Here is a 27,646-nt window from a genome sequence, read left to right as displayed (position 1 = left end):
GGTAAGTGGATTAAAAATAAATTAAAAAAAATTAAAAATAACCTGAGAAACGAAAGTGAAATATTAGTGAGTCTCGTCTCCTCCTCTTTCCCCGGATATACAGCGAAGAGAAATAGGAGCTGAGTTTGAAACTCAAAAAGCTATAAAAATGGGTCAGCTCGCTCTTCAGAGACTCCCGCCGTTAGCTTCGCTTCCTAGACGCCCTCCTTCTCTTCCCCCACCGTCTTCTGCTCCTCCGTCTCTCCCTTCCGCTACCTCTCGCCGCCCTCGATTCTACGTCGCCAGGTCCTTTTTTTCTTTTTCTTTTTCCTCTAATTGGTCTGTATGCAACTCTGTTTACTTTCGTTATGGATTTACAATTCAATCAAGTCCTGTTATCTCTTGCTTTTGAAAATAATTGGATTCCACATAGTTGGGTATATCCTCGCATTGACCCATAGAGAGAGCTTCGTTTTGTTTCTCATCATCCGTTTGCATCGGCATCCAAAATTTTTCTTGGTGTTGTGTTGTATTATTAGTGACACTGATTTTTTCCTGTTGTCTCTTGCTTGTGGAAAATATATAGAGCAATGTCATCTCACATTGTTGGTTATCCCCGAATTGGGCCGAAGAGAGAGCTTAAGTTTGCATTGGAATCTTTCTGGGATGGGAAAACCAGTGTTGATGATTTGCAAAACGTTGCTGCCAACCTGAGAAAATCCATTTGGAGACATATGGCTGATGCAGGAATCAAATATATTCCCAGCAACACTTTTTCATATTATGATCAGATGTTGGATACCACAGCGATGCTTGGTGCTGTTCCCTCTAGATATGGTTGGGAAGGTGGTGAGATTGGGTTTGATGTTTACTTCTCCATGGCTCGGGGAAATGCTTCTGCTCCTGCTATGGAAATGACCAAGTGGTTTGATACCAACTAGTAAGTTGAAATCCTCCTTCTTTTTCTGACTATAAAGTTTTATTTAGTCAGGTATAATACTAATAAATTACCTGACAGCCATTACATTGTTCCTGAGTTGGGTCCTGATGTTGAATTCTCCTATGCATCTCACAAGGCTGTGGTTGAATTTAAGGAGGCTAAAGCAGTAAGTTGACTAGAACCTTTCTCACTTTTATTGCCCGGAAAAAGGTTTTAGTTGAGCTGTTACTGTTCTTTTGATACTGGCATATAGATAGTTTATGGTATCGCTTGTGCAATTGTAATTCTCTTCAGCTTTCCTCTTTTTTTCCCAAGGTTCTTATTCACAGCTGTGCTTTTGGCTGTTCATGGCGCAGCTTGGCATAGACACAGTTCCCGTGCTCATTGGTCCCATGACCTACTTACTCCTGTCAAAACCAGCAAAGGGTGTCGAAAAATCATTCTGTCTTCTTTCTCTGATTGACAAGATCCTTCCTGTCTACAAGTAAGAATATTTTGAGGCCAACTGCGAGGTTTTTAGAAATTAGCGACACCAAATTAAATTCAAAAGATTCAATTTCATTTGGATAGTGCTCAGAACCTTAGCTTGTTTCTGTGGCATTTGTTTTGACAGAGAAGTTTTGGCTGATCTCAAATCTGCTGGTGCTCGATGGATTCAGTTCGATGAGCCTATACTTGTGATGGATCTTGATACCAGACAATTGCAGGCATTTTGCGATGCGTACTCTCACATGGAGTCATCTTTGGCGGGCTTGAATGTTCTTATTGCCACATACTTTGCAGATGTTCCTGCTGAAGCATACAAGGCCTTGATGTCTTTGAAATGTGTAACTGGGTTTGGATTTGATCTCGTTCGTGGATTGGAAACTCTTGATTTGATCAAAGAAAATTTTCCTCCTGGAAAACTACTATTTGCTGGAGTTGTTGATGGACGGAACATATGGGCGAATGATCTTTCTGCGTCACTCAAGACACTACAGACTCTTGAAGATATCGTTGGGAAAGGTTTCAGTATAAAAAAGTTCAGTTGATTGCTATCACTTTCCTATCTAGCTTCAGAATGATGTAAACCTTTCTCTTTTCTTTGCAGAAAAAGTCGTGGTTTCTACTTCTTGCTCTCTACTCCATACAGCTGTGGACTTGGCGAATGAAATTAAACTTGATAAAGAACTAAAATCGTGGCTTGCATTTGCTGCACAAAAGGTCGTTGAAGTGAATGCACTTGCCAAATCATTCTCTGGGGCTAAGGATGAGGTACATCTTTACTTATACATTATGCAAAACTTCCGAAGTTTTTAATCTTGGAGTAGGCTCTGCGTTTCTAATTCTCGAAGGTCTTTGAGTTATAATTTTTCCCACAATTGAATTTATGACTTAAAACATATGTTTTTAAATGACTGCAACTACATAGATGCCGAAAGAATTTACGTGGGACATTGCTGGGACTTTGCTTTTATTTGATATCAGAAGAAGTTAACCTTCGCCTTTTGTTGTTTTGGTCCCTTTGTAGGCATTGTTTTCTTCTAACTCCATGCGTCAAGCTTCTAGAAGATCATCTCCAAGGGTGACAAATCCATCTGTACAGCAGGATGTAAGGGGATATCTATCAAATTGCTCTCTCCTTTTTTTTTGCATCCTGGACTTGTATCGTAGTTACTTTCTTACTCAGGTTGCTGCACTAAAGAAATCTGATCACCGCCGTTCTACAAAAGTAAGTGCTAGGCTACAAGCTCAGCAGAAGAAGTTAAACCTTCCTGCTCTTCCAACAACTACAATCGGATCTTTTCCTCAGACCACGGATCTCAGACGGATACGCAGAGAATTCAAGGCCAAAAAGTAAGCCTATCTAAGCCAGTAATGTATCTGAAAATTTCTAACATTCATTATTTTAATACTCATGCATACGCTGCATTTGCAGGATATCAGAAATTGACTATGTCCAGACTATCAAAGAGGAATATGAAAAGGTTGTCAAGCTTCAGGAAGATCTTGGGATTGATGTATTGGTGCATGGGGAGGCAGAGGTGACAATATACCTTAACCTAGGTTTATTATTCAAATTATTCCATTCTTTACCCCCCTAATATGACATAGTCCTGCAGAGAAACGATATGGTGGAGTATTTTAGTGAGCAACTGTCTGGCTTTGCTTTCACTTCAAATGGGTGGGTCCAATCATATGGGTCCCGCTGTGTTAAGCCACCTATCATCTATGGTGATGTCACCCGGCCAAAGGCAATGACTGTTTTCTGGTCGTCAATGGCACAGAAAATGACCCAACGTCCTATGAAAGGGATGCTCACTGGCCCTGTTACAATTCTCAATTGGTCCTTTGTTAGAAATGACCAACCAAGGTATGACAACTAGGCCTCTCAAGTTTTCTTTCACTCTTATGAGTTATGATATTTCATCTCACCATTCTTGTTGTTTATAGGAATGAGACGTGTTTCCAAATTGCACTTGCCATCAAAGATGAGGTTGAGGACCTTGAGAAGGCCGGTGTAACTGTTATCCAAATTGATGAAGCTGCATTAAGAGAGGGATTGCCTCTCAGAAATTCTGAGCAAAAGTTTTACCTTGACTGGGCCGTCCACGCATTCAGAATCACAAACTGCGGTGTACAAGACACTACTCAGGTCATCTGTATTTCACTTTATTGCTCCTTGCTATTTTAAGAATATTTTGTACCAGTATGTTGACGATAATGAGATTTCTGCCATTTTCGTGGACAATGGAACGTGATTTTAAGATGAAGGATGTTAAAAAATGACTGAATTATGATAGAGATCTAATGTATTCAATGAATTTTGTTAATTAAATGAAACTTTTTAATCGTATTTCCTTGTACTTCATGCAGATCCACACCCACATGTGCTACTCAAATTTCAACGACATTATCCACTCAATCATTGATATGGATGCTGATGTGATCACTGTTGAGAACTCGCGGTCAGATGAGAAGCTCTTATCAGTCTTCCATGAAGGGGTGAAGTACAGTGCTGGAATCGGTCCAGGGGTTTATGACATTCACTCTCCTCGTATCCCATCCGCTGAAGAAATAGCCGAGCGTATCAAAAAGATGCTTGCTGTTCTGGACAGCAAAGTCCTTTGGGTGAACCCTGACTGTGGCCTAAAGACGCGGAATTACACTGAAGTTAAAGCCGCACTTAGCAACATGGTTGCCGCTGCTAAGCTAATCCGCTCTGAGCTAAATAATTCATAGACCTTCCTCAAGTAAGTTTGTTTCATAAAGTTTGCTTAGGTTATACATAGAATTTCTCTATGGGTGCCTGGAATGGACTTAGTATAATGCATGCCATCAAATCTCATCAATTTTCAACTTTCATCTTATTCTGCACTTGTAGATTTTTTATTTCTAAATCATTTAGCAATTCTCGTTGAGTACTTTTCTGATTGTTTTCCACAATTCTAGTAAAAATGTCTGGCACCGGTATTCATTATACTAAGGGTAATTAAAATCTGTTAAATGAGTTTTTCTCATTTCTCGTCACACATTTGTACAGATATATAGAGTGGAATAGGCAATTATTATTTATCTTTTTGCATGAAGAAGATTATACATTGTGAGATGCAACTGTAAGGGTCACTTATTCCTCGGTATCCCACACAAAGGATGAACGTACTGCATTTCTAGCATATAGTAAGATAAGCAGAACCAATGACACCGAAGCAGCCAAATTGCAAAGTAACTGTCTTTTGTTCTTAGCTTCCTTTACCACATTTCCAGTTGCCTCTTTGTACTTCTCGAACCATTTTGCTCCAACTTTGTCTTTCTCCTCATCCTTGGAATCCAAAGGTCCTTTAGTCTCACCAATTAATTCCTTTTTTCCATACTGTAATTCCCTTGCTTTTTGCTGTGCATCATGTTTCAGCTGCTGTGCAACATGTTTCAGCTGATCGGTTTTTTGCTCTGCATCATGTTTCAGCTGATCGGTTTTTTGCTGTGCATCATGTTTCAGCTGATCAGTTTTACCACCGCTCGGCTTCTCAGCCATTGCTTTTTGACCATGACCTTGTTTTCTCTCATGCAGATCATGGTTTTTCATGATCACCGGTGGTTTGACTGGTGATGGTGGCTTAGTTTGAGGGATTTCTGTCTTGATTTTGGGATGTCGGATGTAGAGTTTGTTATCCTTGAACATAGCTGAAATCGAGTCAGTGTCAACAGTCAAGGGAACAGGAATTTCCTTGTGGAAGCGAAGCCATTTGTTTCCCCCAGTTGCACGTTCTCCTATAAGTCTTAGCTTCCTTGTTGCGGTTACCGCCACCTTAAGTTGTTCTTTCTTGAATCCTAACCACAAAAGAAAATGCCGATGAGCTTTGCTTCTCTTACCAAACTCTTTTCTCTCTATTCTGTGTTTAATGTTGAAAACAGAACACCAAATAAAAAAGATCGAGAAGAAGAAAACGAACCTGGAAGATCAGCGACAAGGACCTCAGCGTCTGGTTCAGAGGTCCATCTAGTTACAGGCTCAAATTCTTGGTAAACCCGTTCGATTCCAAAGTTAGCCATTCTCTCTATCTCTTTCTCTCTTTTGTTTTAGTCCTGCTCTTTCTTTTTGGTTTAATAGGTAATGTTTTGTTTTGTGAGAAAGCAGAGATAGATCTCTATGATTTTATAGGCCAAGAATATTATTAGACCACAAAGAGGTTTGTGATTTGGTTTTAGTTTGAAGTTACGAAGGCTTAATTCTTTGGGTTTTCCACTTCCTCTTTCTCTTCTTTGAGTTTTCTTTGTCTTAAAGATTTTGATGATTCTTTTTCTTTGGATCGAGTTTAGCATTAAGTGTCCCTTTTTATTTGCCTGTCCACAAAATTAGAGTTTCAACAAATAAATAAGCATATATTTCTAATTATTATCGTATATTATATAGTTTCATTATACATATGTATATGAGACAACATTGAATTATACATATGCAACGTTGAGTGATAATGAATCCAAACACAACACCACCATTGTAATGCCCACAATCTTCTATAATTATGCTCTGCCTGCTATTATATATTTTAAAATAAATAATATATTTAAAAAAAAACAATATTCTTATATCTGATTAAAGATTTTAGAAAAACAAAATTGTTGAAGAGTTGGGAGAGGTTTAATCAGTTAATAGCCTTTTAATACATGCAGCTTATTACAGAAACCGATTTATCATAAACCCAAACATATTTATGCGATTAAAACATTGTTGCAAGCACTTACAAAGTAAACACATACAGAGCAATACATTAACATCACAATCATAGACACAAGCTATACCAAATGTTCTTCCTCTGTTGGATTTTCCATTCCAAGTATTTCTCGACAACATCGAGTCCACAAAACTCCTTCACAACAGACATTGTTGCTGGAACAGGCAATTCAAAGTACGTATCAGTCCCTGGTTGGTTACTGTTCCATGTCAGAATCTGTTTCCTGGCTTCTTTAACAGCTGCTCGTACCGCACAGTGAACAGAAGCAGCTAAAAGCAATGGTGGTTCACCCGAAGCTGTATCAAAACCAAAACAAAAAGTTTGAAAAAGACTTCACTTTTTATCTTTTGGGTTTCAGTAAAAGAGAATTCAATGAGAAAAAAAGATAGATAAGTAAAGGTCACCTTTGGATGAAAGAACACGATTCTTGTGTTGTCCACTGTTGAGAATCTCAACATTGAACTGTCTTGGGATTGTATCGACCGTTGGGATCTTGTAAGTCCATGTGCTGTCTGTTACCACGAGACCGTCTGAGTTCATTAGGAACTCTTCAAGCATGAAGAACCCAAGTCCTTGAACAAATGCTCCTTCAATCTATAAACAAAACAAAAAAAAACTACAAATTTAGATCAAGAACCAGACACAGACACACATAGAGTGGTTTCCCGGGTCTAACCTGTCCTAAATCAACAGCGGGATTGAGACTCTTCCCACAATCATAGATAATATCCGTGCGCAGAATCGTTGTTTCACCCGTCAAAACATTTATTTCAACCTGTTGATTACAACCAAAGAAAGAAGTGAAATCATTTCACAGACATGTAAGTAAGCTGAGATCATCTATACTTTAATATTTGGAGCTTTACCTCGCTCGCTCCAACGCCATAGTTAATATATTCGTCAGTGGAGTCCTCCGGCAAGTATAAGCTACTAACCGACAGGTTTACCGATTGCAGATAAGCCTACACCAGACAGTTCAAGAGTCAAACATTCTAAGTTCATTCAAATTAACCAGAGAACATATCAGACGCATGAATATATGTTTCAAGATTATGGACCTGACTGATGAGGTTATCCCAAGTCACAGGTCCTCCTGTTTGCTCCACCAAAGCGGTCTTAACGGGTAATAGCCTTTCCACTAAGCCATCACAACAAATCCTAACCGCTTCGCTGCTCGCCTCAGAGGTTGTGCTACCAGCAGTCATTGAGCCTTGCACCATACTTAAGGTGTCGGATTGGATGACCCGTATTTTCTTGAGCAGCTCATCGCTTCTAGTACCGCATTGGATCATACCAAGAGAATATGCAGCCATCTGTTTAACCTTTGTCCACAGCCCTTGTCCTATCTCAATTCCTTGAACCTCAACCACTATCGACCCATCGCTCAAAACGCTTACTCTTCCTGGTGTTGATCGCATACTAACTGCATAAACCGCAGGCACACGTGAGATCCCTCTCTTTCTCCACTTGTTTGATGCATTAAAATCCTCAACCACCTTCCTCCGCTGGTTAAACCCCGAGAACTCAGCGATTTTGTCCCAAAGAAAAGGTAACGTGTACTCAGGGGAGTCACCAGCTCTGACTTTGTGAAACAACCTTAAGCTATCATACGTGTGGAGGTTAACCTTCCTGATCTCATCCACATCAACTGAAAGATATGAAGCTACTTTTTCAATGATGGCTTCTCCGATATATGATCCTTGTACATCACCAGGAGCTCTAACCGCGGTTCTGCTCACAGTGTTTGTTTTGCATAATGTCGCATTGAAAGAGAGAGCCCCCCAATCATACTTCATCAGTGCTCCTTGGATTCCCTTTGGTATAAGCGGACTTACATCTTCGGTTAACCCTGCATCAAGTAACACCTCTATATCCAAAGCAGTAATCTTTCCATTGGACTTGAATCCAACACTATATGTGACTTTCATCGGATGTCTTCCTCCTGTAGTTATCATATCCGTTTTACGGTTCACATATGTCCTCACCGGACGCTGCATTTTGGATGCTGCAAGTGCACAAGCTGCAGCCACCTAGAACAGGTTGTTGCAAGAAAGAAAACATTGTTAAAATTAAACATCATACTCTCACTTGAGCGTAGTATATATAACTTTTAAATTGCTAACTCACAGGCATAGCCTTGATGGCTTTCCCACCAAATCCACCACCAACTCTTCTAGTGATGACACGCACATTATTCTCAGGAACTCCAAGACATCCAGCAATAGTTTGATGTACAAACTCAGGGATTTGAGTCGAGCTATAAACCACCATACAGTTGTCTTCATCCGGCACTGCAAGAGCCGTTTGTGTCTCCATATAGAAGAAGTACTGTGACCCGAAATTAATCTACACATATAACACAATCAAAGAGATTAATATGATGGTTAGACAACAACAGGGCTTTGAGAGAGACATTTATATCTTGGAAGGGAAACCACCTTTGATCCAAGAATCTTGTGTTCAGCTTCATCCATTCCTTTGGTAATATCACCGACCGGGTAACCACGCAGAGGTGGAGGGATGTCGAAAAGGCTAGACTTTTCGACAGCTTCTTCTAAGGACAGTATCGGCGGTTCTAAACCCTTTGTGTCATAATCAATCACAACAAGATTTGCTGCAATATCTGCATGCTTTTGACTATCTGCAACCTGCAGATAAAAACATACTCAATCTAAGTTTATTCCTCATAAAAATACTTCAGAGGGAAAAGAGAATTCTTCTTCAACAAACTTACCAAAAAGGCGATTATCTGACCCGCACAATGAGTGATTTCTTCTGCAAACAAAAGATCCGAGGTAAAGAAACCGGTGGTACCCATATTTTTCCCGCCTTTGGGAATATCCTTGTAACTAATTATGCCAACAACTCCTTCTGGAACTCTGTTTTGCTTGAACTTTATGCTCTTAATCCGTGCCAGCGGCATTGTACTGTAGATGAATGCGCCATATAGACAATTTTCCGGAGCAGGAATATCGTCTACATAAACAGCCTCACCTGCAAATTTATTTAAAAAACATTAACAGAGAAGAAATGTTTCACATCTTCACCAAGCAAATGGTCAAAGAGTATATATAGTACTCACCAGATGCTTGAAGAGAAGCTCCAGGCTTTGTAATGCCTTTCCCGACTGGAGTATGTTCTTGAGTTTCAACTATTTGTTGTGAAGATGACAACATAGCTTCAGCTTTCAAGGGTTGAACATTCTGAACCAAACTAATCTCTTTGCTTCCTCCATTGAGCAAACCATTTTTATTTTTAGCGTTTGTTTGAGTTAAAGATTCGAAAAACTCGAAGAGAAACGTAACAGCCAAGCTTGATCTGTAACCGGGATTCAAAGTACCCTTATCAGGTACTATCTCATCTTTAAGTAAGCCTATAGCTTCCATCAAAACTTCATCAGACATCACTTTTCCTATAAGAAACTCTTCAACATTACTCGCTCTGTGTGCATGTTTGGTTCCATAAGCCCCAAAAACTAACCGGCAATCATTTACAACGATGCCATCATGTGCTTCACTTAAAGAAACTTCAGCTGAGAAAGCTGCATTCAGAAATGCCAATGCGTTTCCTAGAGGACGTGGCGCTGCTCTATAAGTTTCAAAGAGCAAAGCAGAACCGTTCTTCTTCATAGGGCGCCAAGACGGAATCTGGACGCTCAAAAGAAGAGATTTGGCTTCAAGAGGAGGCTGTTCAAGAAACTTTTCCAATGTGAACTCTTCTTGAACCGAGCTGTTAGTCATGATCTTCACCGCTGCTCCAGCTGCAACAAGTATGGTTGTTAGATCCGAAGGAAACTGTTTCCTCTGCGCCATGATAATGTTTCCACCTATCGTTCCCGTGTTCCTCACGAATCTGTTTGCGATTTTCTCCATATGAGTAGCGATCTTAGCCAACATAGGAACATTTTCTTGCTCTCTCAGAACCTCAATAGCTTTAGATATAGTAACAGAAGCTCCTAATTCAACTCCATTCTCATCTTTTCTCACCAGAGTAAGCTCAGGAATCCGCCTGATATCGATAAATCTTTCGTACTTCCTCTCTTTTTCTTCTTTGTAATACCCGGTGCTCGTGTTACCTGCAACTAACTTAACCGACGACGTACCATTCTCGACTTCTAATAACCCTTGAAGCTCCGAAACACTAACAGGACTCGACCATCTGTACTTTCTTGAATCAAGACTCATCTCGTTCTTGATTTCCTTCTTCAAAAATTCCGGAAATGTACAGATGACTTGAGATGATGTGTGATCATAACATGGCAACCTTCCTAATACCTCACCTCTGTTGTCACCCTTCTTGCAAAAGGAATTAAATCCAAGATCTTCTATATCCACATCCGCTGCAAAACTTTTACAAGCGTCCACGAGGGGCCTGTATCCAGTACACCGGCATAGGTTCCCCGACACAGCTTTCTCAGCTTCTGCAGCGGTGAGGTTTGAGAATCCGCTGCGAGGAGGATGATGAGACTTATCAGCGTTCAAGAGAGCGGAAAACATGGAAACACTCATTCCAGGTGTGCAGAAACCGCATTGCGTGGCGTGAAAGCCTGCGATCCGCTCGTGGACCGCGTGGAAACCGACTCTGCTGTTCCCAAATCCATCTGAGGTAGTGATGGAGCAGCCATCGATGCTGCAGAGGAGCGTGAGACACGAGCTGATTGTAAAGTCTTCGACTTTTCCGAGTAATGGATCATACTTTGAAAGAAGAACAACACAAGCACCACAACCACCTGCAAATTACAAAAGATACAAAATTACTCAGAACCCAAGCATTAGGGTGAATTCTTCTCCATATAAAAAACACAAGCTTTAGGGGTATTTTATTCACTCATTGGATTTGAACACAGTTAATATTGTTATTTTAAATTATTCATTTGTTAAAAAATTAAATTAAACTCTTGGATTTTTGTTAAAGCATGTGGACTTATTGATCCACTAACCTTTCTTTAATCAAAATCTCCTTTTATGATTTGTAAACGCATGCGCGCACACATAACATAAAAAGTTAGCGATTACTTTTACAATTTCCAGTATTTTATGAAAAAAAGAAGCTGAAAACGAAAAGGTTCAGCAAATATAGTTTTATATCACATACTATCAGATTTGAATCTGGATTATATACATGATGAGGGCACAACAAAAGAAATGAATCGAGTCGGAATCAGATCAGTCTTTGACCAAACACAAAGAATCATCTTGAAAAATGAATCAGTCTCTCAAGAAATTGAACCTATAAAGATAGAATCCGAGGCAAGAACACAAGAACCCTCCAACAGGTCCTTGGAATCTATTGTTTCTGGATCAAAATAGGCTTTACTCAAAGAGAGAACAACACACACACGAAAACAAAACATGAATAAAGAAATTTCGACTTTGACTATAGTTATCATATCATACCTTCGCCACAACTAAGCTTGACGCTCTTGAAAGGAGTCTTGTTGCGCAAGAAATCAACGAGTGTGGTGGAAGGATCAATAGAAGAGAGCTCGAGCTCGTATCTTTCTCCGTTAATGGCGAAAACCAGAGAGGTCTTGCTCTTCATCATCGCTTCTTCTTCTTTTTCTTCAAATATCACTTTTCTCTCAACCATATAGAACAAACCAAACCAGAGAGTTTAGTTAGCTCCAAGACATCGATCCTCTAACCGTTGGCTTTGGTGATATGTGTAACTCAGTAACTGACACAAAAAGTCTTTTACAATATTTTTCCTCTGGCTACACGATAAGAAGCGTTGTATTAATTAGGTGTATATTTTATAAGTGTTTTTGTACGGTTGGTATCTAGTGAACGTGGAATATTAGGTAGCTGATGAATTAGTGAAAAGATGAAGCTAACAAAGGTAATTAAATTGGTCAAATAATTCATACTAATTGTTTACAATTGGATTAAATATATGGGAAATGGTTCGATCGCCATCATTTGTTTGCTTTCATTAAAGAACCTTTTAAATAAATCAAACCCGTTTACTTGTTGTCTTTCACCGTTTACAAATTGTATACGTGTTGTACTAAAATCTGAATCTGAATCAAAGTTGGTGACTGGTGAAGTATGTTGAATATATAACTAACTACGTACGCAAACAAATATATTGTACTATAGGGTCTTCAATGGTTAATCGGTACGCTCCGAACTAACAAAACACATGTTCGTACACATTATATTTATGGACCAACCATTCAAAGCTTAGGATTTATAATCTACATATTTTCATTTGTTGATGTTATCATTTCACCATCCGAATTCTCACCTATATATGATGCATGTCGTACGTTATCTTAAAAATAAAACTATCCAAAAAAACCCTATTTATAAGTGTAAAGTGTCCATCAACAAACTTCATTTGCTTAAAAAATTCCATAAAATATTAATGTCAAAACTTTACAAAAAAAAATTGGAAAAAAATACAAAAACTACCAAGATAAGTTTTGACTTTTCAAACAATGGATTAGTTCAATGAAACATCATATTCAAAAATAGTGAAAAACTATATTAGATTAGGATCCGTGCTAGAGTACGGGTTGAATTTCCTTTTATTTATATTGTAATTTTATATAAAATATAATTTATATGATTGTTTTTTAAAGTTGTTGTGAATAAAACATTATGCAATAACATCATATGCTAAATATGATGACTTGATTTTTTTTTGAGATTTCTTATGATTGTTCTGCGGATTAGCCTAATTTTTTTGAAATTTATCAAATCAATCATAATAAACATTATTTATGTTCTTTTGATATATAATTTGCTAGTATAATCACGGAAGAGTGATTGATTTTTGAGATTGATTTGCCTATATATGGTTAATTAAATATTTTGTGGAGATTTTATTTTATTTTTTTGGAATATCTTTTTTAAGAGGATCTGAAATCGAGATTTAATTAATGGTTACAACCCATATAACCTATAACCTATCAAATAATCAAAAAATTAATTATATAATCCATATTATATAGTCTACAAAAAAAGTTATATACTTTTGTTTTATTATATAAGGGATATATATATGTGAGAGAAAACTGAACCAAAAAATTGTATAAAATTATATATATGTTATAAAACGGATAATAACATTTGTGATTATCCATCACATTAGAGTAGACATTACTTCTACTCTAAGTAATTTTAATCTTATCCATTTACGTATACACTTATCTATTAGTGATACATATCTATTAGTAGTAGTTATCCCTTTATCTTTTATTTCCTCCTCAAGTAATTACTATTTATATATATGTGTTAGTTTTGCTCATTGTAATTGTAAGAGAAATTGTAAGAGAGAATAATTCTTTCTCTTAACTCTCGCTCTCTCCCTTTATTATAGTAGTATATATTATTATACTTATACTATTATACATACGTACATACACATACACATATATAATATAATAATTTTATATTTTGTATTATGTTTTATAACACGTTATTAGCACAATATTTTTACTGCTGGAGCTTTCACGAGGTAAGTAAATTTATATTGTTTCCATATATGTTTATAGAACATAAATATTATAGAGATCGTGAAATTATGTTTTTTCCGGATTGATCGTCATAAGTTGTAGGCGTTGCCTCCTTTACGATCAAATCAATAGCTAAATTATATTCGGATAGATCGTTAGATATATGGTAGGCTCTGCCTCTTTCACGATCAAATAAAAACTATGTCTTTCCAGATAGATAAATCTTATATATGGTAAGTTTTGCCTCATTTTCGATTATACATAAAGCTATATAATTTTTGGATGGATCATTTTATATAGTAAGCTTTGCCTCTTTCTAGATCTAACAAAAGACTATGTCTTTTTTGCAGAAAGATCGTTAAAAATGGCAGGCTATGCCTCCTATATGATCAAATATAATTAAAGACTATTTCATTTTCTGGATTGATCGTTATAAGTGGTAGGGTTTACCTCCTTTGCGATCAAATATATAGCTATGTTATATCCAAATTGATTGTTTGATATATGGCAGGCTCTGCCTCCTTCACGATCAAATAAAAGCTATGTCTTTTCTGGATAGATAGATCGTTATATATTGTAGGCTTTGCCTCCTTTACGATCATATATAAAGCTATATAATATTTGGATTGATCATTTGATATGGTAGGCTTCGCCCCTCCGTCACGATCTAACAAAAGGCTATATCCTTTCCGGAAAGATCGGTTTTGCCTTCTATACGATCAAATATAAGGCTATGTCATTTCTGGACTGATCGTTATACATGTAGAGGTTTTGCCTCATTAATGATCAAATAAAAGGCTTTGTCTTTTCTGGATTGATCATTATATATGATAGGCTATGTCTAATCTACGATCAAAGAAAATTTATGTCTATTAAATTCTTATATATAAGGCTATAACTCTTATTTTATTTTCTGCATTTATATGTTTGTTTATTTACTTCCGTTTATTAGTAAAAAATAATTGTATGTGTTACATGAGATTTAAAGACAATGGAATGTCTTTAAAATAAAAACATATTTCTCTTACGAGAATATATGAAGCACTTGTCAGTATATCATAGACAGTGCAAACATAATTGAAAAGTCTAGATGAGTTAGTCTCTCGACTTTCAAAGACATCAGATTCATAATTATCGATGTCTAGTGTTCTCCAGACACTCATGGAGTTTCAAAGACATTTTGTCTTAATAAAATTATTATGTTGAGACTATAAATAAATATGGTATCGCAAGATCGGCCATATTGGAGACACACATGTATATGATTATATCATACAAAAAGAAAGATGGCAAAATAATAGTAAATATGAAATTCTTTTATGCTTTAAGTATAACATTACCGGTCAAGCAATCCCGGTCAATCAATGATATTCTTTTATGCTTTAAGAGGAACAAAAATTCTTTCAAAAGTATTGCATGTCCCAGTTCACATTTCATGAAGTTGTAAGCACTGCACTTCATTCATATCTCAGATAACATCTAATTTATGTTGAATTTATTTAAGTTTATTTTAATTTATTTATTTTTTTATTTATTGTTTATGGAGTTCATGTATATATACCTCCTCCTTAATTTTGTAGTAGGCTATGCCTCCAGAATCATATAGTGTTGGCCCGTTCACCATCCTTTTGGATTAACAAGCTCATTGTATATATATGATGGTTTGATTTCTTTAATAAATCCCCAAATAAACCCCAAATATCACCGATCTAAAAATAAGATTCGGTTAAAGGTGAATGGATGTAAAAGTCATCATCTTGAGAGGGGTCTCATCTCACATCTTATAAGGATCTAAGATAATAGACATAACCAGAATCGATATGTTGTTGATCCTAGTGTGGGATTCAGTACGAGATGAATGAACTCCAAGAGTTATCATCTCGAGCGGGAGAATTAAAGGAATCCCACATCGACAATAAGTCGATAAAATTTGGTGAATTTGACACCCCATAGCGATATAACTTTGGTGAAGTCATATCCTTTAGTTTATCACATATATATGTCGCATGTGATAAAGTGGAACATCCATGATGTTCACTCTTGAAATGAGCTATAGAATCATTCATAGCGCAACCGCAAGATATTACAAAATGGTTCCTGGTGATATAATCTCCATGTCAAAACATGGAACATGCAGTTTTGCATGTAGTCAATATTATATATGAGGCCAACATTTTATAAAGAAATATTTCTCCCATGTTATATATTCACGGTTGAAGATCAAATATTTGTTATTTTGAATCTTATGGGTGTGTGATATATATTTTAAAATGCTCCTCCACACTGCATGAAAATATCATCCACAGAAGATGAAATAATATAGATGTGGGAGATGAATCTCCGCTCTAATAATGTTAAAGCCATCTTATTAGAGATGTGCTTAATGCAAGATTTTCATATCATCATGTTGGATGATAAAGATCCCATCACTGTGGGGAAATCATAGAATAGTTTGGATCTTTGAATAAATGAATATAATGAATATGAACTTGATTGTTCAAAAGTTCAAAAGACCACTATTCAACATGTTTACTACAAATCAAATGCAAAAAGATGATGGATGAGATTTCATATTGATCCTCGCTTAAATGAATATGAACTTGTAGTTCTAAGAAATCTCACATCCCAGCTAGAAATGATCCAATAAAATATGTCTTTGACGGATGACATACTAAGTCTATGACACACAAGAAACGTGATAGACTACTTTGGTTCCTAAGATAAATAAAATCCTCGAAAAGAAAAAGGAGCAAATTAAAAAGAGGTTTATACTCTCAAAAGAGGAGCAAATGAACTCCTAAAGAGGAGTAAATAGACTCTTAAAGAAGAGCTAATAGACTCCCTGAGAGGAGCACATAGACTCCTAAAAAGGAGCAAGATACTTCTCAAGAGGAGTAGAGAAACTGATTGATATGGTTAATAATGAAATCACTTACCTGTATAAAATCATTTATATAATGATTAAAGAGATCTCGATTAACCATGTCATTACGGGAAATATGGAACCAAAGACATACATGTCGACAATAAATTGTATAGCGCAATGTGATTAATGAGGATCATAAATCTCTGCTTTGTGAGCGTATCGAGATAACATATTGGCCAATAAAAGAGGTAGTCAAGTCTATATAAACTCGTATACTAGACGAGTAATTTTTGGACTAGTGGTCCAAGCATCAAAAGGGTATAATGATATATAACAAAATGGTTTGTCGCGCCATGTTTTGTTAAAGTACCCTATATCAATCAAAATTGATGTTATACTATGACTTGAAATACATCTCATGGGATGCTTGAAGAGCTTATCCTGAAAAACATATGATATCATAATTATGTTCTCGAGAATTCATAACAGTGATGATTTTGAACATCATCAAAAACTCTTGAAGAGTTATTTGGAATAAAAGATCTTGGAAAGACAAAAATGTCTCCAGAAATTCTAAACTAAACATCTATCGAAATAGATGTTATACTAATCACTTCTAAAGGAAGTCAAATATACATATATATAGTCATGTAAGATCATATATAAATGCTGACGAGCATTTATATATTTTATGAATTCTGCATAGCATTTTCCACTAATCTTTTTGCAGCATATAACTTATTCTATATGAGTAGATTTTGAGTATGAGTTAAAACATATCTTCTATTGCAAAGATATGATTGACTTGGGCTTAATATATTTTGGAACCCCCAAGTTTGGTTTCGTTGGTTTGCAGATGGAAGATTTATATCGGATCAGTACAAAGATGTATCGCAAAACAACGACTTCGAGACATTTCAGTGATAGAATTTGGCTGTTGCTCGTTCAAGTCATGCCAAAATAATTGTGCTTCATATGCCATATCGAGAATCCCTAATGGCTCATATGATGCCCGAACGTCAACAAATAGTTATCTACCTAAGATTGGAGCCTCGTAACATGTTGGCGAAGAACTTCGAACTGAGGGTTCGATCAGCATCAACTAGTTAATGCTTGTTGAGATCCATTAGCAAGAAGCAACCAAAAGGCAACAACACTGTTTGAAGACTCTGTTGCATATGTCACCCAAATCAAAGAAAGCTAGCCAAGAGCAACAAAACAAGACATATTCTTCTCTTACACTAAAGATTTTGAGAAGAATATGGAAGTTGATAGCCAGTCCATCAACTCAAGTAATAATGTAGCAGAGTTATTTACAAAGGTGCTTCTGACTTCCTCATTCAGAATGCATCTGCAGAGATCAAAATTCATCTTTTGACGATGATACTTCCAGGGGAGAATATGTTGATTCGCGTGGTTGCACTCTTTTTCATTTATCATGGTTTTTTTCCCACTGGATTTTTCCATGACAAGGTTTTTAACGAGGCAGCAAATAACACGCAAAATATCGATCTCAAAGAAGAATGCCAATGGTGAAGGTCTATCTCTCTTCAGAAGAATGAAGAAAATGATCAATATGAATCATCTACGGAAGATATGAAGAAAAGTAGACACATTTGTTCAAAGCAAAGAATGATCGATATGAGTCATCTACGAAACCTATGAAGAGAAAAAGACTCGTCTTTTTCAGGGGTAGATTGTGTCACTATACTCTTTTTCCCTTATCATAGTTTTTATCTCACTGGATTTTTCCATGACAAAGTTTTTTAACGAGGCAGTACACAATAAGTAAATGGTGATAGATAATAAGGGAGAATGTTATAAAACTGATAATAACACTTGTGATTATCCATCACATTACTTCTACTCTAAGTAACTTTAATCTTATCCATTTACATATACACTTATCCATTAGTGATACATATCTATTAGTAGTAGTTATCCCTTCATCTTTTATTTCCTCCTCAAATAATTACCATGTATATATATGTGTTAGTTTTGTTCATTGTAACAACAACACAACAAGAAGAGAGAATAATTCTTTCTCTTAACTCTAGCTCTCTCCCTTTATTATAGTAGTATATATTATTATACTTATACTATTATGTACATACACATACACATATATAATATAATAATTTTATATTTTGCGTTTATGTTTTATAACAATATACAATTTTCAAATATCTAATAGAATTAGTCAAACGGCTCGTTAAAAAAGAATACTAAATCGTTTTGATTCCGAAAGAAGAAATGGGAAAATACAAGTTTGCTTAAACGTTACCCCACTTCTTAGAACGAAGAAATAGGTGCCAAAAGTTAGCAGGTAGCATCAGATATTTTTTGTGCATTTAATCTGTTTAATAGAAAGATTAAGCCCCATGATTAACTCTCTGTCTAACTCTTTGTAAGTTTAAAAGTCTCTTGGTTTCAAATTAAATAATGCTGCCGAAATCAGGAAAAATACTAATATTTGCAAAGAATGCACTATTAAAAAGAAAAAGAAGAACACTTGTAAAATTAGACCCCTAACTTAAGTCAATTGCAAGACTAGACTTCTCTTTTTCTCTCTCAAACATTTGTCATTTTCTGCCTACTAAATCCTCTGTCATTCATTGTATTCACAGAAATGCCATTATTTCTAATTTATTTGAATTTCTTGCGAAAATGTTTATTACATCCATATCCTTATCTTCTTGTCTTATTTACGGTTGTACCACCGCCATCAATTTTCCAACAACCATGAACAACTAAATTTGAAGCTCTTAATGCTTCAACAACCCGATTTGTGAGCTTAAATAACACCCAATGCTATGAGAACTTCATTTTCTTCCATCTCCTCTCCATTTTAATTGAAAAAATTGAAAGTTCGTTAATCTTGTTATATCTCGTGAACAAGGAAAATTGGCGCTGTGTTTCTTCAGTGGTGACTAAATACGACGTCCTCGGTGCTTGACATTGCGAAACCACCACCGATAAGGTTATTTTCCGGTAGATTTCATGATTTTCTTTGTTTTTTTGTCGAACTTAGACTTCATTTGTTAGTCCAACCGTCATAATATCATGTAAAGTCTACTATGTGGTCAGTTTTGCAATTTAAAATTAATCGATTTTCGAGCCCGTAGACTAAAATTTCAGTCTCCTTAATTTCATTTGAAAACAAAAAAATATGATTCAGACTGCATTATAATCTTTCCGTCAGATACTTCGTTTGCAGTCTACTAAGGTGTATTTTTGCAATTGACCAAATTCTTGACTTTTTAGTGATGACTGCTGGCCTAAGTCTTCTTACGATAATAAACGAGTAGACTTCTATAGTGACTAGTTTTGGAATTGACCAAAATATTTAAGCATTGACCGTAATATTATTATATTAAAATAATTATTTGACTACAAAAGAAGTCTACTAATTAAAAATTTATGTTTGTCAACTCCAAAAATGACCACGGCAGACTGCAAACAAAGTCATCATTACTATAGACTTCGTACGTAGTCTACTTGGCAAAAGTCAAATTTGGTCCATTGCAATACTAACCACGACGAAGTTTACATTTTCTTGTTGATGGATAGATGAAGTCTACTTGTTAGACAGAAATCTATTGTAAAGTCAATGGGTTGGTCAATTGCAAAAATAACCAGAGTAAACTATAATTGAAGTTAACAGGTGGAACTTTCCATTGAAGTCTACCTATTTTTATCTATTTAATTGCAAAACTGACCAAAAAATTAACAAAGGATGACCACAGAAGAAGTCAACCGGTTCTAGTAGACTTCGTCCGTTGTCTGTTTTGTTAAATTGTAATTGCAAAAATAGACCACAAAAAATAGACTTCATTTGAAGTTATCTTCGTATAGTCTAGTTTATATCTACCCGTTGACGTCAACATGAAGTCAGCAGATTTTGAAAACCAAATTATTGCAAATTGTTGAATAATTTTTAAGATTTTTTTGTTGTATTCTTTGATATTCGTTATTTACTTGCCTCTGTATGTTTTTGATATGAATCCATATTATACATATGGAGAAATCAAGTTTTTGGTTTTCATAGGCAGTTAGGTCATTAAAGTAGACTAATTTACAAAGTCAAACCGTTGGAGTTATCTGTGAAGTCTGTATATTTGAAATAGTGTTTAATTGAAATTTATAAATTTTTCTTTTTGATTTTGTAGTTTAAAATGTTTTGTATCGGTTATGTACTTGCCTCTGTCTATTATTATCATGATAATATATTATACTTTTGGATCAATCATGTTTTTGGTTTTGTTAGGCATCTAGGTTATTGATTTAAGACTTCTACGGATAGTCAGCTATGTAATGAGTAATTGACTTGCTGCTTACTCTTTCAGGTAGATGGCGCAAATACCTGTTGTTTACGGAGCATGGGCGACGAGAAATGGGTCCTGGCATTTTGATATGGATGGACGCAAAGGTGGGAGAATGTTTTTTTTGCGACACGGTTGTACATACGCTGAGCTTCTTGAAATGGTTGTAGAAGATTATCTGATTGACAAAGAAACAGAGATGGTTCAGTTATCGTATCCCTTAACAGAGATGATGCTTCAGCAATTGCCCCAAGATTCCCCTCCTGTCTATGTCACAAATGATAGATCAGTTCAGAACTTGATAGATTTTAGTAGTAGGAATGTTGTTCGCCTTTGCGTCTCTACGTGATGCATGGATGGACAGTCGGTTAAGGGATGTGTTAATGATATAAATAACTCTTGTTCTATTGCCGATGGGGAGCCAACGGATGAATTTGGTGACGATGTAGATCCAGGTGCCGATGAAGGTGTAAAAGAATGTGAAGAAGCTCTCCATGACACTACAGATGAGAAGCCAAAAGATGTTGATGACATGGATTTCGATTACAGTGAGTACGGAAAATTTGAAGATGACGATGAAGATGGAGATCACCCGGATGTAGATGCTGAAGAAGGGAAACCATTTGTTGGTGGTATTCATGGACAGTTAAATAATCCTTGGATAGACCAACTGAAAGTAGGTCAATGCTTTCCATGCAAACATAATGTCATAACAGAGGTGTGTTTGACCGCTATTATGCTAAAATTCTCTTTCAAAATTAAGAAGTCCACAAAGTCTCGGTTGGTGGCAATATGCTCTGTGCCAGGATGCACGTGGAGGGTCATGGCCACTGTGAAGAATGATCCAACCACTTTTTGGGTCACCAAATATCTGAACGTGCATACATGTGTTATTGTGGACCGCATAACTCACCGTAAGCGTTGCACCTCCAAATATATTGGGATGCTTTTTGTAGACCGGGTAGGAATAGTAGATGGTGTTGTCCCACAACATATCCAAGATTCAATAAGGACAATGTTCGGCATGACATTACATTACACAACTTCGTACAGGGCTTGGAATATGTGAGAGGAAACGCCAAATCTGGATATGTGAAGTTGCCTTATTGTCTTAGAAAAATAGAGCAGTCAAACCCGGGAAGTGTCGTTGACCTTGTTGTTGATGACGAGCATAGGTTTAAGTACTTTTTCCTATCTTTCGATGCTTCAATCCGTGGTTTCAATTACGTGAGGCAAGTTATTGTGGTTGATGGGACCCATCTCACTGGAAAGTATGAAGGTGTATTGCTAGTCGCTTGCGCACAGGATGGTAACTTTCAGATATTTCCGTTGGCTTTTGGAATTGTCGACTCAGAGTGTGATGCTTCATGGGATTGGTTTTTCACCAAATTAAGTGAGTGTATTTCGGATGAATATCCACTAGTAGTAGTTTCTGATAGGTGCAGTTCAATAGCTAAAGCATGTCGCAATGTTATGCCATGGGCAACACGAGGGATATGTTACTACCATCTCCAACAAAACATAATTTCTAATTTTCGTGGGAAGCAACTGATGTACTTGGTGAAAGGGGCAGCATATGCGCATACGTATGATGATTACAACCGCTACATGGCTTCCCTTACTAACGTAAATCTGGCCCTTGCAGCATACTTGAATGAGGCAGATCCAGCTTTATGGTCTCGGGTTTACTGTCCAGGAGATAGATACAACATCAAGACTAGCAACATTACGGAATCTATCAACTTCATGCTAAAGAAAGCCAAAGGTTATCCCATCACATATCTCATTGAGTTTATTACAAAAAGTTAGGTAGGTGGTATTGGAAAAGACGAGAGGATGCAATTAGTCTGACAACCACTTTTAGCCGGGGTGTTGAGTTCTTATTGGCCGTAAGGGAGCATTACGCAGATATGATGACGGTAGAACGCATTGATGGCTGGCGTTTCTACATTAGGGGTGGGCAACGTGACTGTTTGGTTGACTTGGAAGCAAAATCTTGTTCATGCGGGGTGTTTGATGTTGAGAAAATGCCATGTTCACATGCAATTAAGGCTGTCAAGTCAAGCGGATGGCATATGTCTATCGTAGTTGAAGCTTACTATAGAAAAGATTATGTCTATGCGTCGTACGCGGCTACCATCATGCCCAATGTCGAGCACGATCCAATTGGGCCAGATATCCGATGTATACCTCCCATACCGAAGCGGAAGCCTGGAAGGCAAAAGAAGTCTCGTTGGCTAACATGGCTAGAACTGTCACGTAACAATGGGAGCAAGCCGAGGAAGTCTCATAAGCAATATGCTTGTTCAAAATGCAGACAGCCTGGACATACTCGACCTCATTGTGTAAGTAACAATCCCACTTGATATATTTTTTAACGTTTTGTATATGATCGTCGGTTACACTAACAATTATTTGTATAGGTTGCTGAACACGACGAGTAGAAGTTAACTTCATCGTGAAGTCATCTAGAGTTTCCCTAGCTATAATTTGTCTCTGTAATTTTCTGGGATTATCCCACGTGTTCAAGTCGACATTATTAAAGACTAGTACGTAACTATCATTTACTCGTAAGACCATTTTATGATACTCCTCTTCTTGAACAACCACAATCAGCTAGAGAATGATGAGCCAAATTTCGGGGTCAGTTTCTGATACAAATTCGCATATACATTCAATGTACCCTTTCGATATCTCTGCATTCGTTGTACCCTTTCGCTATCTCTACATTCGTTGTACCCTTTCGATATCTTTACATTCGTTGTAACCTTTCGATTTCTCTACATTCATTGTATCGTTGCCGTCTCAATTTCACCTATAAATATTCTCTCAATTTACACTCAATCTATTACATCTCCTTCTTCGATAACAAGAGAATAAGTTGGTTACGAGCTATGGCCGGAGAGGTTCCAGTAAGCGTAAGTGAAGCAGTTCCGATTTCCAGTGGGAAGAGGAAGTAATAGATGCCATGAAAGACGCTTTTGAGAGGACGAGAGTCGTGGTTGAAGAAGAGACGAAGGACCGCTTTAAAGCCATTTTTAGTATGATGAGATATCACATGAAGAAGAAGGAAGAGGCTACTGCCCTTGTGTATCAAGTGGATCTGATCGACGCTCAACTATCCCAACTGAATCAATTATTGGGTCAACAACTTGTCGACTTTGTGGCAGAGCACAAGACTTGCAGAAGCTGATGTCAAACAGTGTGTGCTTTAGTACGAGTCTTAATCTAGTTAGATGTAATATTAATATGACATACAATTTTTAATGATAGGTAAAAAGTTCACATCAAAGCAATAGTAAAAGAAAAAGCCAAAGCAAAGTAAGATAATAATGCAAATCAAAAATCAAATAGTGATTATAATATGTAATATTTAGAATTTTCTTAAACTCAATCAGTAGAGTATCTTTACATAAGCTACATTTGAGAATATTATCATCGGGTTTACCATACATGTAATGTGCGAATGTCATATACATATGTGAAGAGGTTCTTCACCACACATTGGCGCAAGACCTTCCTCAACTAAATCTCCCAACATCTCTTCAAACCAGTGCTGACCCCAGACCCACACATTATTATGCCAGTTGTGTGAAATAGCTGTGTCAGTCTTCTGCATCTAACCAATTAATTCTAGATGCGAAAATCTATCGAACCTTTTGATAAATATGATTAAATTTGTTGTAAATGATTAAAAATAAATAATTAATTTAGTTTTTAATCATTTATAATTTGATGTTTCTCTTAAATTATAATAATAATAATAATAAATATCACTTCAAATAATTAGTTTTTTGTAGAAACATGTACTTGCGCTACAAAATGCAATTTGATGTGACTCTAGCAGCCGAAGTGGAAATAGTAATATGGTCCAAAATAAATACACAACTTTCTTTTGTTTTCGATGAAAGCACCAAAAGCAAGTGAATGGTTAAGTTTTTGTTGTTGCTTGTGGATCATGCAATGTAAGACCAACGCATGATGTGGTGTATTCGATGCTCTTGCGATATATATACTAGAATTTTTGCATCACATTTTGGTTAAAAATATGTTTTTTGAAACATTCTTATATTCATATCTAAAGAAGTTAACTCTCTACTACTCTTAATAATTAATCAAAAGTAAAATGTTTAAATATCCATATATATAATGTTCTACAATTAATATAGATATTTAGAATACTTATTCCAGATTAAAAATATTATTCTGAATCCTCTCTTTTTATTTTAAATTTTAAATATAGTGAATCATCATATAATAAATCAAATTAATTAAAATGCATCTTTTTCTGCATATATTGTGATTTGAATTTTTTTTAAACGAACATATATTACTCGATTAATATAAAAAGTGTGTGTTCAACATACATATATAGTAAATTTACCATATATATATAGTCAATTATAAAATTTTAAGAAGTTTATAATTTATAACTGATATCTCTAAACTTAATAAAAAATTTAAAATATACTAATTTCTTTAAAAAACACAAACCAGTTATATTACATGACGGATTATATGATATGACAAAATTGAATTGTTAATACTAAAAATAAAATATCATTAATATGATACTTCAATACAGATTAAATTTTTATTTTAGTATGTTAATAATAGCAATATATTTAAATTAGTATTAAAATAATATATTTAAAAAAACCTATATAGATCTAGTTATTATAAAAAAAATAAAATCAGGTATAACATTAAGTCATATCAGCCCATTAGAGCTTATGTTAGGCCCAGTAGGAATTGCTATGTCCACTAAGAGCATCATTACCGGTGAGTACTCTTAGAGTTACTCTCATTATTGGGCTCCAATTTCCCAATAAAAAACTCATTTCCGAGTTCAAGAAGAGAGTATCGTTTCTTTGGGAAGCAATTGAAGAACCCTTTGAGTAACGCGACGTGGCATGTTTTGGTTCGTTGTTGGGGAAATGTAAATTAAAAAAAATTTTGCCAATTTTTTTTTTTCTCTTCGCGATTCTCTCTCTTTCTTCTTCCCGATCTTCTCTCTTTTCTCTCTCGAATCCTTTGATTATTCCAGCTTAAACTCGATATTTTGGGAGCTTCCATTAATTCGATTATCCGATTCAGCATTTGTGTTTTCGTTTCTGGGTAATTTGTTCCTTTCTCTTTTCCCCTAAATTTGAGTTTTTGGGTCACTTTTTAGTTTGAGCTTGAATTGTGTGTCTATGTGGTCGTATTGATACTTTTTATACTTGATATGAATCGATGTAGCTGCTGCAGTTTGATTTGAGAAATATGGTGGTCCTTCTGGCTTCGTGATCTGGTCTAATTACAAGCTGGTTTTGTGAATTGTAATAGCCATTGTTTTGTTTTCAAGAGTCTGCGTGGCTACTCTGCAAGCCATGGTTGCAGACTCTCTTAAACAAATTTTACAACCACCGATGTATGAATTTTGCTTGACTTCTATGTGTTTGTTAATTTATTTGGTGGACTGAACAAGGCTTAGCTTTTTGGTATGGATAGTTACAAATACTTATCTTTATGTATCTAGGGGAATTGAAAATAGGTGTTTTAGGTTGTTTTATGCAGTTTTACAATGGCACCATCGTTGCTGTTAAATTAAGCTACAGCCTTGCTCATCTTTTCGTTTTAGGTAACTCTCCTCTCAGAGATTGATCTTCAAGGAGTGAGTTGGCATCAGGGGAAGCATATTCTTGCCTTTATATCCGGTGCAAATCAAGTCACAATTCGTGATTATGAGGACAAAGGTCACAGTTTCACTTGAGTCTTGATTTGAGAAAATCTTGTGGTTGTAACAGAAAGTTTTAACTGAAAATGCAGAAATTAGTTACATCGGATATTGGTTGAAGAAACAACTGTGACAGCTGAGGCTAGAGTAGTTGATGGACTCCAGCTTGTGTTTTCAAACCCGTATGATCTGGTTTCAGAAATCCTAAACCATCCTGAAGCATTCGGTTAGTACAAAAGTTCTCTAACAAAAAGATAAGGCTCTCAAATTCAAGAATTCCTCTGATAATATCTTAATTGCATTGCAGGTTTTCAAAATGTAAGGAGTGCATGTTGCGGAACAGGATACTACGAGATGAGCTACTTGTGTGATAAAATGAACCCATTCACATGTTCTGATGCGAGCAAATATGTATTTTGGGACTCATTTCACCCAACAGAGAAGACAGACGCAATAGTGGCAAGCCATATTCTGAAGTACGACTTGTCTCGGTTTCAGTGATAGATAAGAAGGTATTTCAACATTTTTACTAACTACTCTCTAACCGATTATAATCTGCTACATTCAGTTCTAGGCTAGATATAGTAGACCTGTAGCTCATGAGCCATGGCTGGGTTTGTTTTACATCATCTGGTTTCTTGATCATGAGCCATGGCTGGGTTTTTTTTAAGCTTGATATAGATCTTAACTGTAAAAATGTTGTGACTTGGCTCCTGCTGCAGCGGAACCAACCTCCCCTAATAACAACATTTTGCCAAAAATAGAAGAGGGAAAGGAAAACTCTGTATGCCATTTTTCTATTTTTCAGTTTATTGAAATTTAGCCTCTCTTTTTTTTTTGTCTTTGTTTTTGATAAATTAATTTTTTTTTAAAGAAAAAGAGAATGAATCAGAAATTTCTTGTTAAACATAGTTTTGAAAATTATATGAAACAATATCTTGAATCAATTGTATCTTTGTGTACTTCCATAATATCTTGATACACAAATGCATGATCTTTTGGAAAAAGACTTGATTGAGCATATCTGGCAAAAATTTGGTGCAACCGTACAATAAATCTTATTCCAAATTTTGTTTAATATGTTTAATATTTCAAATTTTATAAAATATGTTTACTATTCTGAATTTTGTAAAATATGTTTAATA

General features: G+C 35.9%; 3 protein-coding genes, 2 long non-coding RNA genes and 1 pseudogene across 10 annotated transcripts; 4 read left to right on the top strand and 2 right to left on the bottom strand.

Annotated features, from left to right (window-relative positions):
- Nucleotides 1-3: 3 nt before the first annotated feature.
- On the top strand, nt 4-5,645 carry LOC104706451 (5-methyltetrahydropteroyltriglutamate--homocysteine methyltransferase 3, chloroplastic). Of its 4 annotated transcripts, none has more exons than XM_087460432.1 (13): nt 4-285; nt 566-919; nt 998-1,085; nt 1,235-1,403; nt 1,533-1,924; nt 2,010-2,173; nt 2,430-2,510; nt 2,589-2,755; nt 2,838-2,943; nt 3,022-3,272; nt 3,353-3,554; nt 3,776-4,152; nt 4,971-5,645. In XM_087460432.1, exons 4-12 carry the CDS (start codon nt 1,267-1,269, stop codon nt 4,139-4,141), a joined length of 1,866 nt encoding a protein of 621 aa, XP_087316558.1. In that variant the 5' UTR covers nt 4-285; nt 566-919; nt 998-1,085; nt 1,235-1,266; the 3' UTR covers nt 4,142-4,152; nt 4,971-5,645. The 4 variants fall into 4 exon arrangements, with proteins under 4 accessions (XP_087316558.1, XP_087316557.1, XP_010420946.2 ...); XM_087460431.1 differs by having other exon boundaries at nt 7-285; nt 1,276-1,403; nt 2,604-2,755; XM_010422644.3 differs by having other exon boundaries at nt 7-285; nt 1,276-1,403.
- On the bottom strand, nt 4,448-5,492 carry LOC104706452 (uncharacterized). Its single transcript, XM_010422645.3, has 2 exons — nt 5,353-5,492; nt 4,448-5,230 (listed from the first exon to the last, which is right to left on the bottom strand). The coding sequence occupies exons 1-2, from the start codon at nt 5,450-5,452 to the stop codon at nt 4,527-4,529; spliced, it is 804 nt and encodes a 267-aa protein (XP_010420947.2). The 5' UTR covers nt 5,453-5,492; the 3' UTR covers nt 4,448-4,526.
- Nucleotides 5,646-6,090: 445 nt separating the features above from the next.
- On the bottom strand, nt 6,091-12,156 carry LOC104706450 (indole-3-acetaldehyde oxidase). The gene is made up of 10 exons (XM_010422643.2): nt 11,532-12,156; nt 9,218-10,864; nt 8,870-9,129; nt 8,574-8,783; nt 8,263-8,481; nt 7,194-8,165; nt 7,002-7,097; nt 6,812-6,910; nt 6,540-6,729; nt 6,091-6,431 (listed from the first exon to the last, which is right to left on the bottom strand). Exons 1-10 carry the CDS (start codon nt 11,722-11,724, stop codon nt 6,184-6,186), a joined length of 4,134 nt encoding a protein of 1,377 aa, XP_010420945.2. The 5' UTR covers nt 11,725-12,156; the 3' UTR covers nt 6,091-6,183.
- Nucleotides 12,157-13,394: 1,238 nt separating this feature from the next.
- LOC104706447 (uncharacterized) lies at nt 13,395-23,371 on the top strand (annotated as a pseudogene). Its single transcript, XR_015563286.1, has 3 exons — nt 13,395-13,596; nt 20,807-23,127; nt 23,206-23,371. The product of XR_015563286.1 is annotated as an uncharacterized LOC104706447 (transcript).
- Nucleotides 23,372-25,764: 2,393 nt separating this feature from the next.
- LOC104782347 (uncharacterized) lies at nt 25,765-26,730 on the top strand. Of its 2 annotated transcripts, none has more exons than XR_015563213.1 (3): nt 25,765-25,900; nt 26,406-26,520; nt 26,594-26,730. It is a non-coding gene; the product is annotated as an uncharacterized LOC104782347 (long non-coding RNA). The 2 variants fall into 2 exon arrangements; XR_015563214.1 differs by lacking the exon at nt 25,765-25,900 and adding an exon at nt 26,057-26,195.
- Nucleotides 26,731-26,873: 143 nt separating this feature from the next.
- LOC147939736 (uncharacterized) lies at nt 26,874-27,326 on the top strand. Its single transcript, XR_015563216.1, has 2 exons — nt 26,874-27,013; nt 27,224-27,326. It is a non-coding gene; the product is annotated as an uncharacterized LOC147939736 (long non-coding RNA).
- The last annotated feature ends 320 nt before the right edge of the window (nt 27,327-27,646 follow it).

Source organism: Camelina sativa, chromosome 8, assembly GCF_030686135.1.
Source record: "Camelina sativa cultivar CO46 ecotype springtype chromosome 8, ASM3068613v1".
NCBI classification, from domain to species: domain Eukaryota; kingdom Viridiplantae; phylum Streptophyta; class Magnoliopsida; order Brassicales; family Brassicaceae; genus Camelina; species Camelina sativa.
Note: the sequence above shows the minus strand (reverse complement) of the source record. Positions and strands in the feature narration are given on the sequence as shown.

What these genes read in the sequence shown, in the direction of transcription:
- LOC104706451 (XM_010422644.3), top strand. Translation starts at nt 149, where the DNA reads ATGGGTCAGCTCGCTCTTCAGAGACTCCCGCCGTTAGCTTCGCTTCCT. An exon ending in TCTCTGGGGCTAAGGATGAG is followed by an intron (nt 2,174 to 2,429) that starts GTACATCTTTAC and finishes GTCCCTTTGTAG; the next exon opens with GCATTGTTTTCTTCTAACTC. An exon ending in AGAGAATTCAAGGCCAAAAA is followed by an intron (nt 2,756 to 2,837) that starts GTAAGCCTATCT and finishes CTGCATTTGCAG; the next exon opens with GATATCAGAAATTGACTATG.
- LOC104706452 (XM_010422645.3), bottom strand. Translation starts at nt 5,452, where the DNA reads ATGGCTAACTTTGGAATCGAACGGGTTTACCAAGAATTTGAGCCTGTA. An exon ending in CCTTGTCGCTGATCTTCCAG is followed by an intron (nt 5,231 to 5,352) that starts GTTCGTTTTCTT and finishes TTTTGTGGTTAG; the next exon opens with GATTCAAGAAAGAACAACTT.
- LOC104706450 (XM_010422643.2), bottom strand. Translation starts at nt 11,724, where the DNA reads ATGGTTGAGAGAAAAGTGATATTTGAAGAAAAAGAAGAAGAAGCGATG. An exon ending in GTCAGATAATCGCCTTTTTG is followed by an intron (nt 8,784 to 8,869) that starts GTAAGTTTGTTG and finishes TTTTATCTGCAG; the next exon opens with GTTGCAGATAGTCAAAAGCA. An exon ending in TCGTGTTCTTTCATCCAAAG is followed by an intron (nt 6,432 to 6,539) that starts GTGACCTTTACT and finishes GTTTTGATACAG; the next exon opens with CTTCGGGTGAACCACCATTG.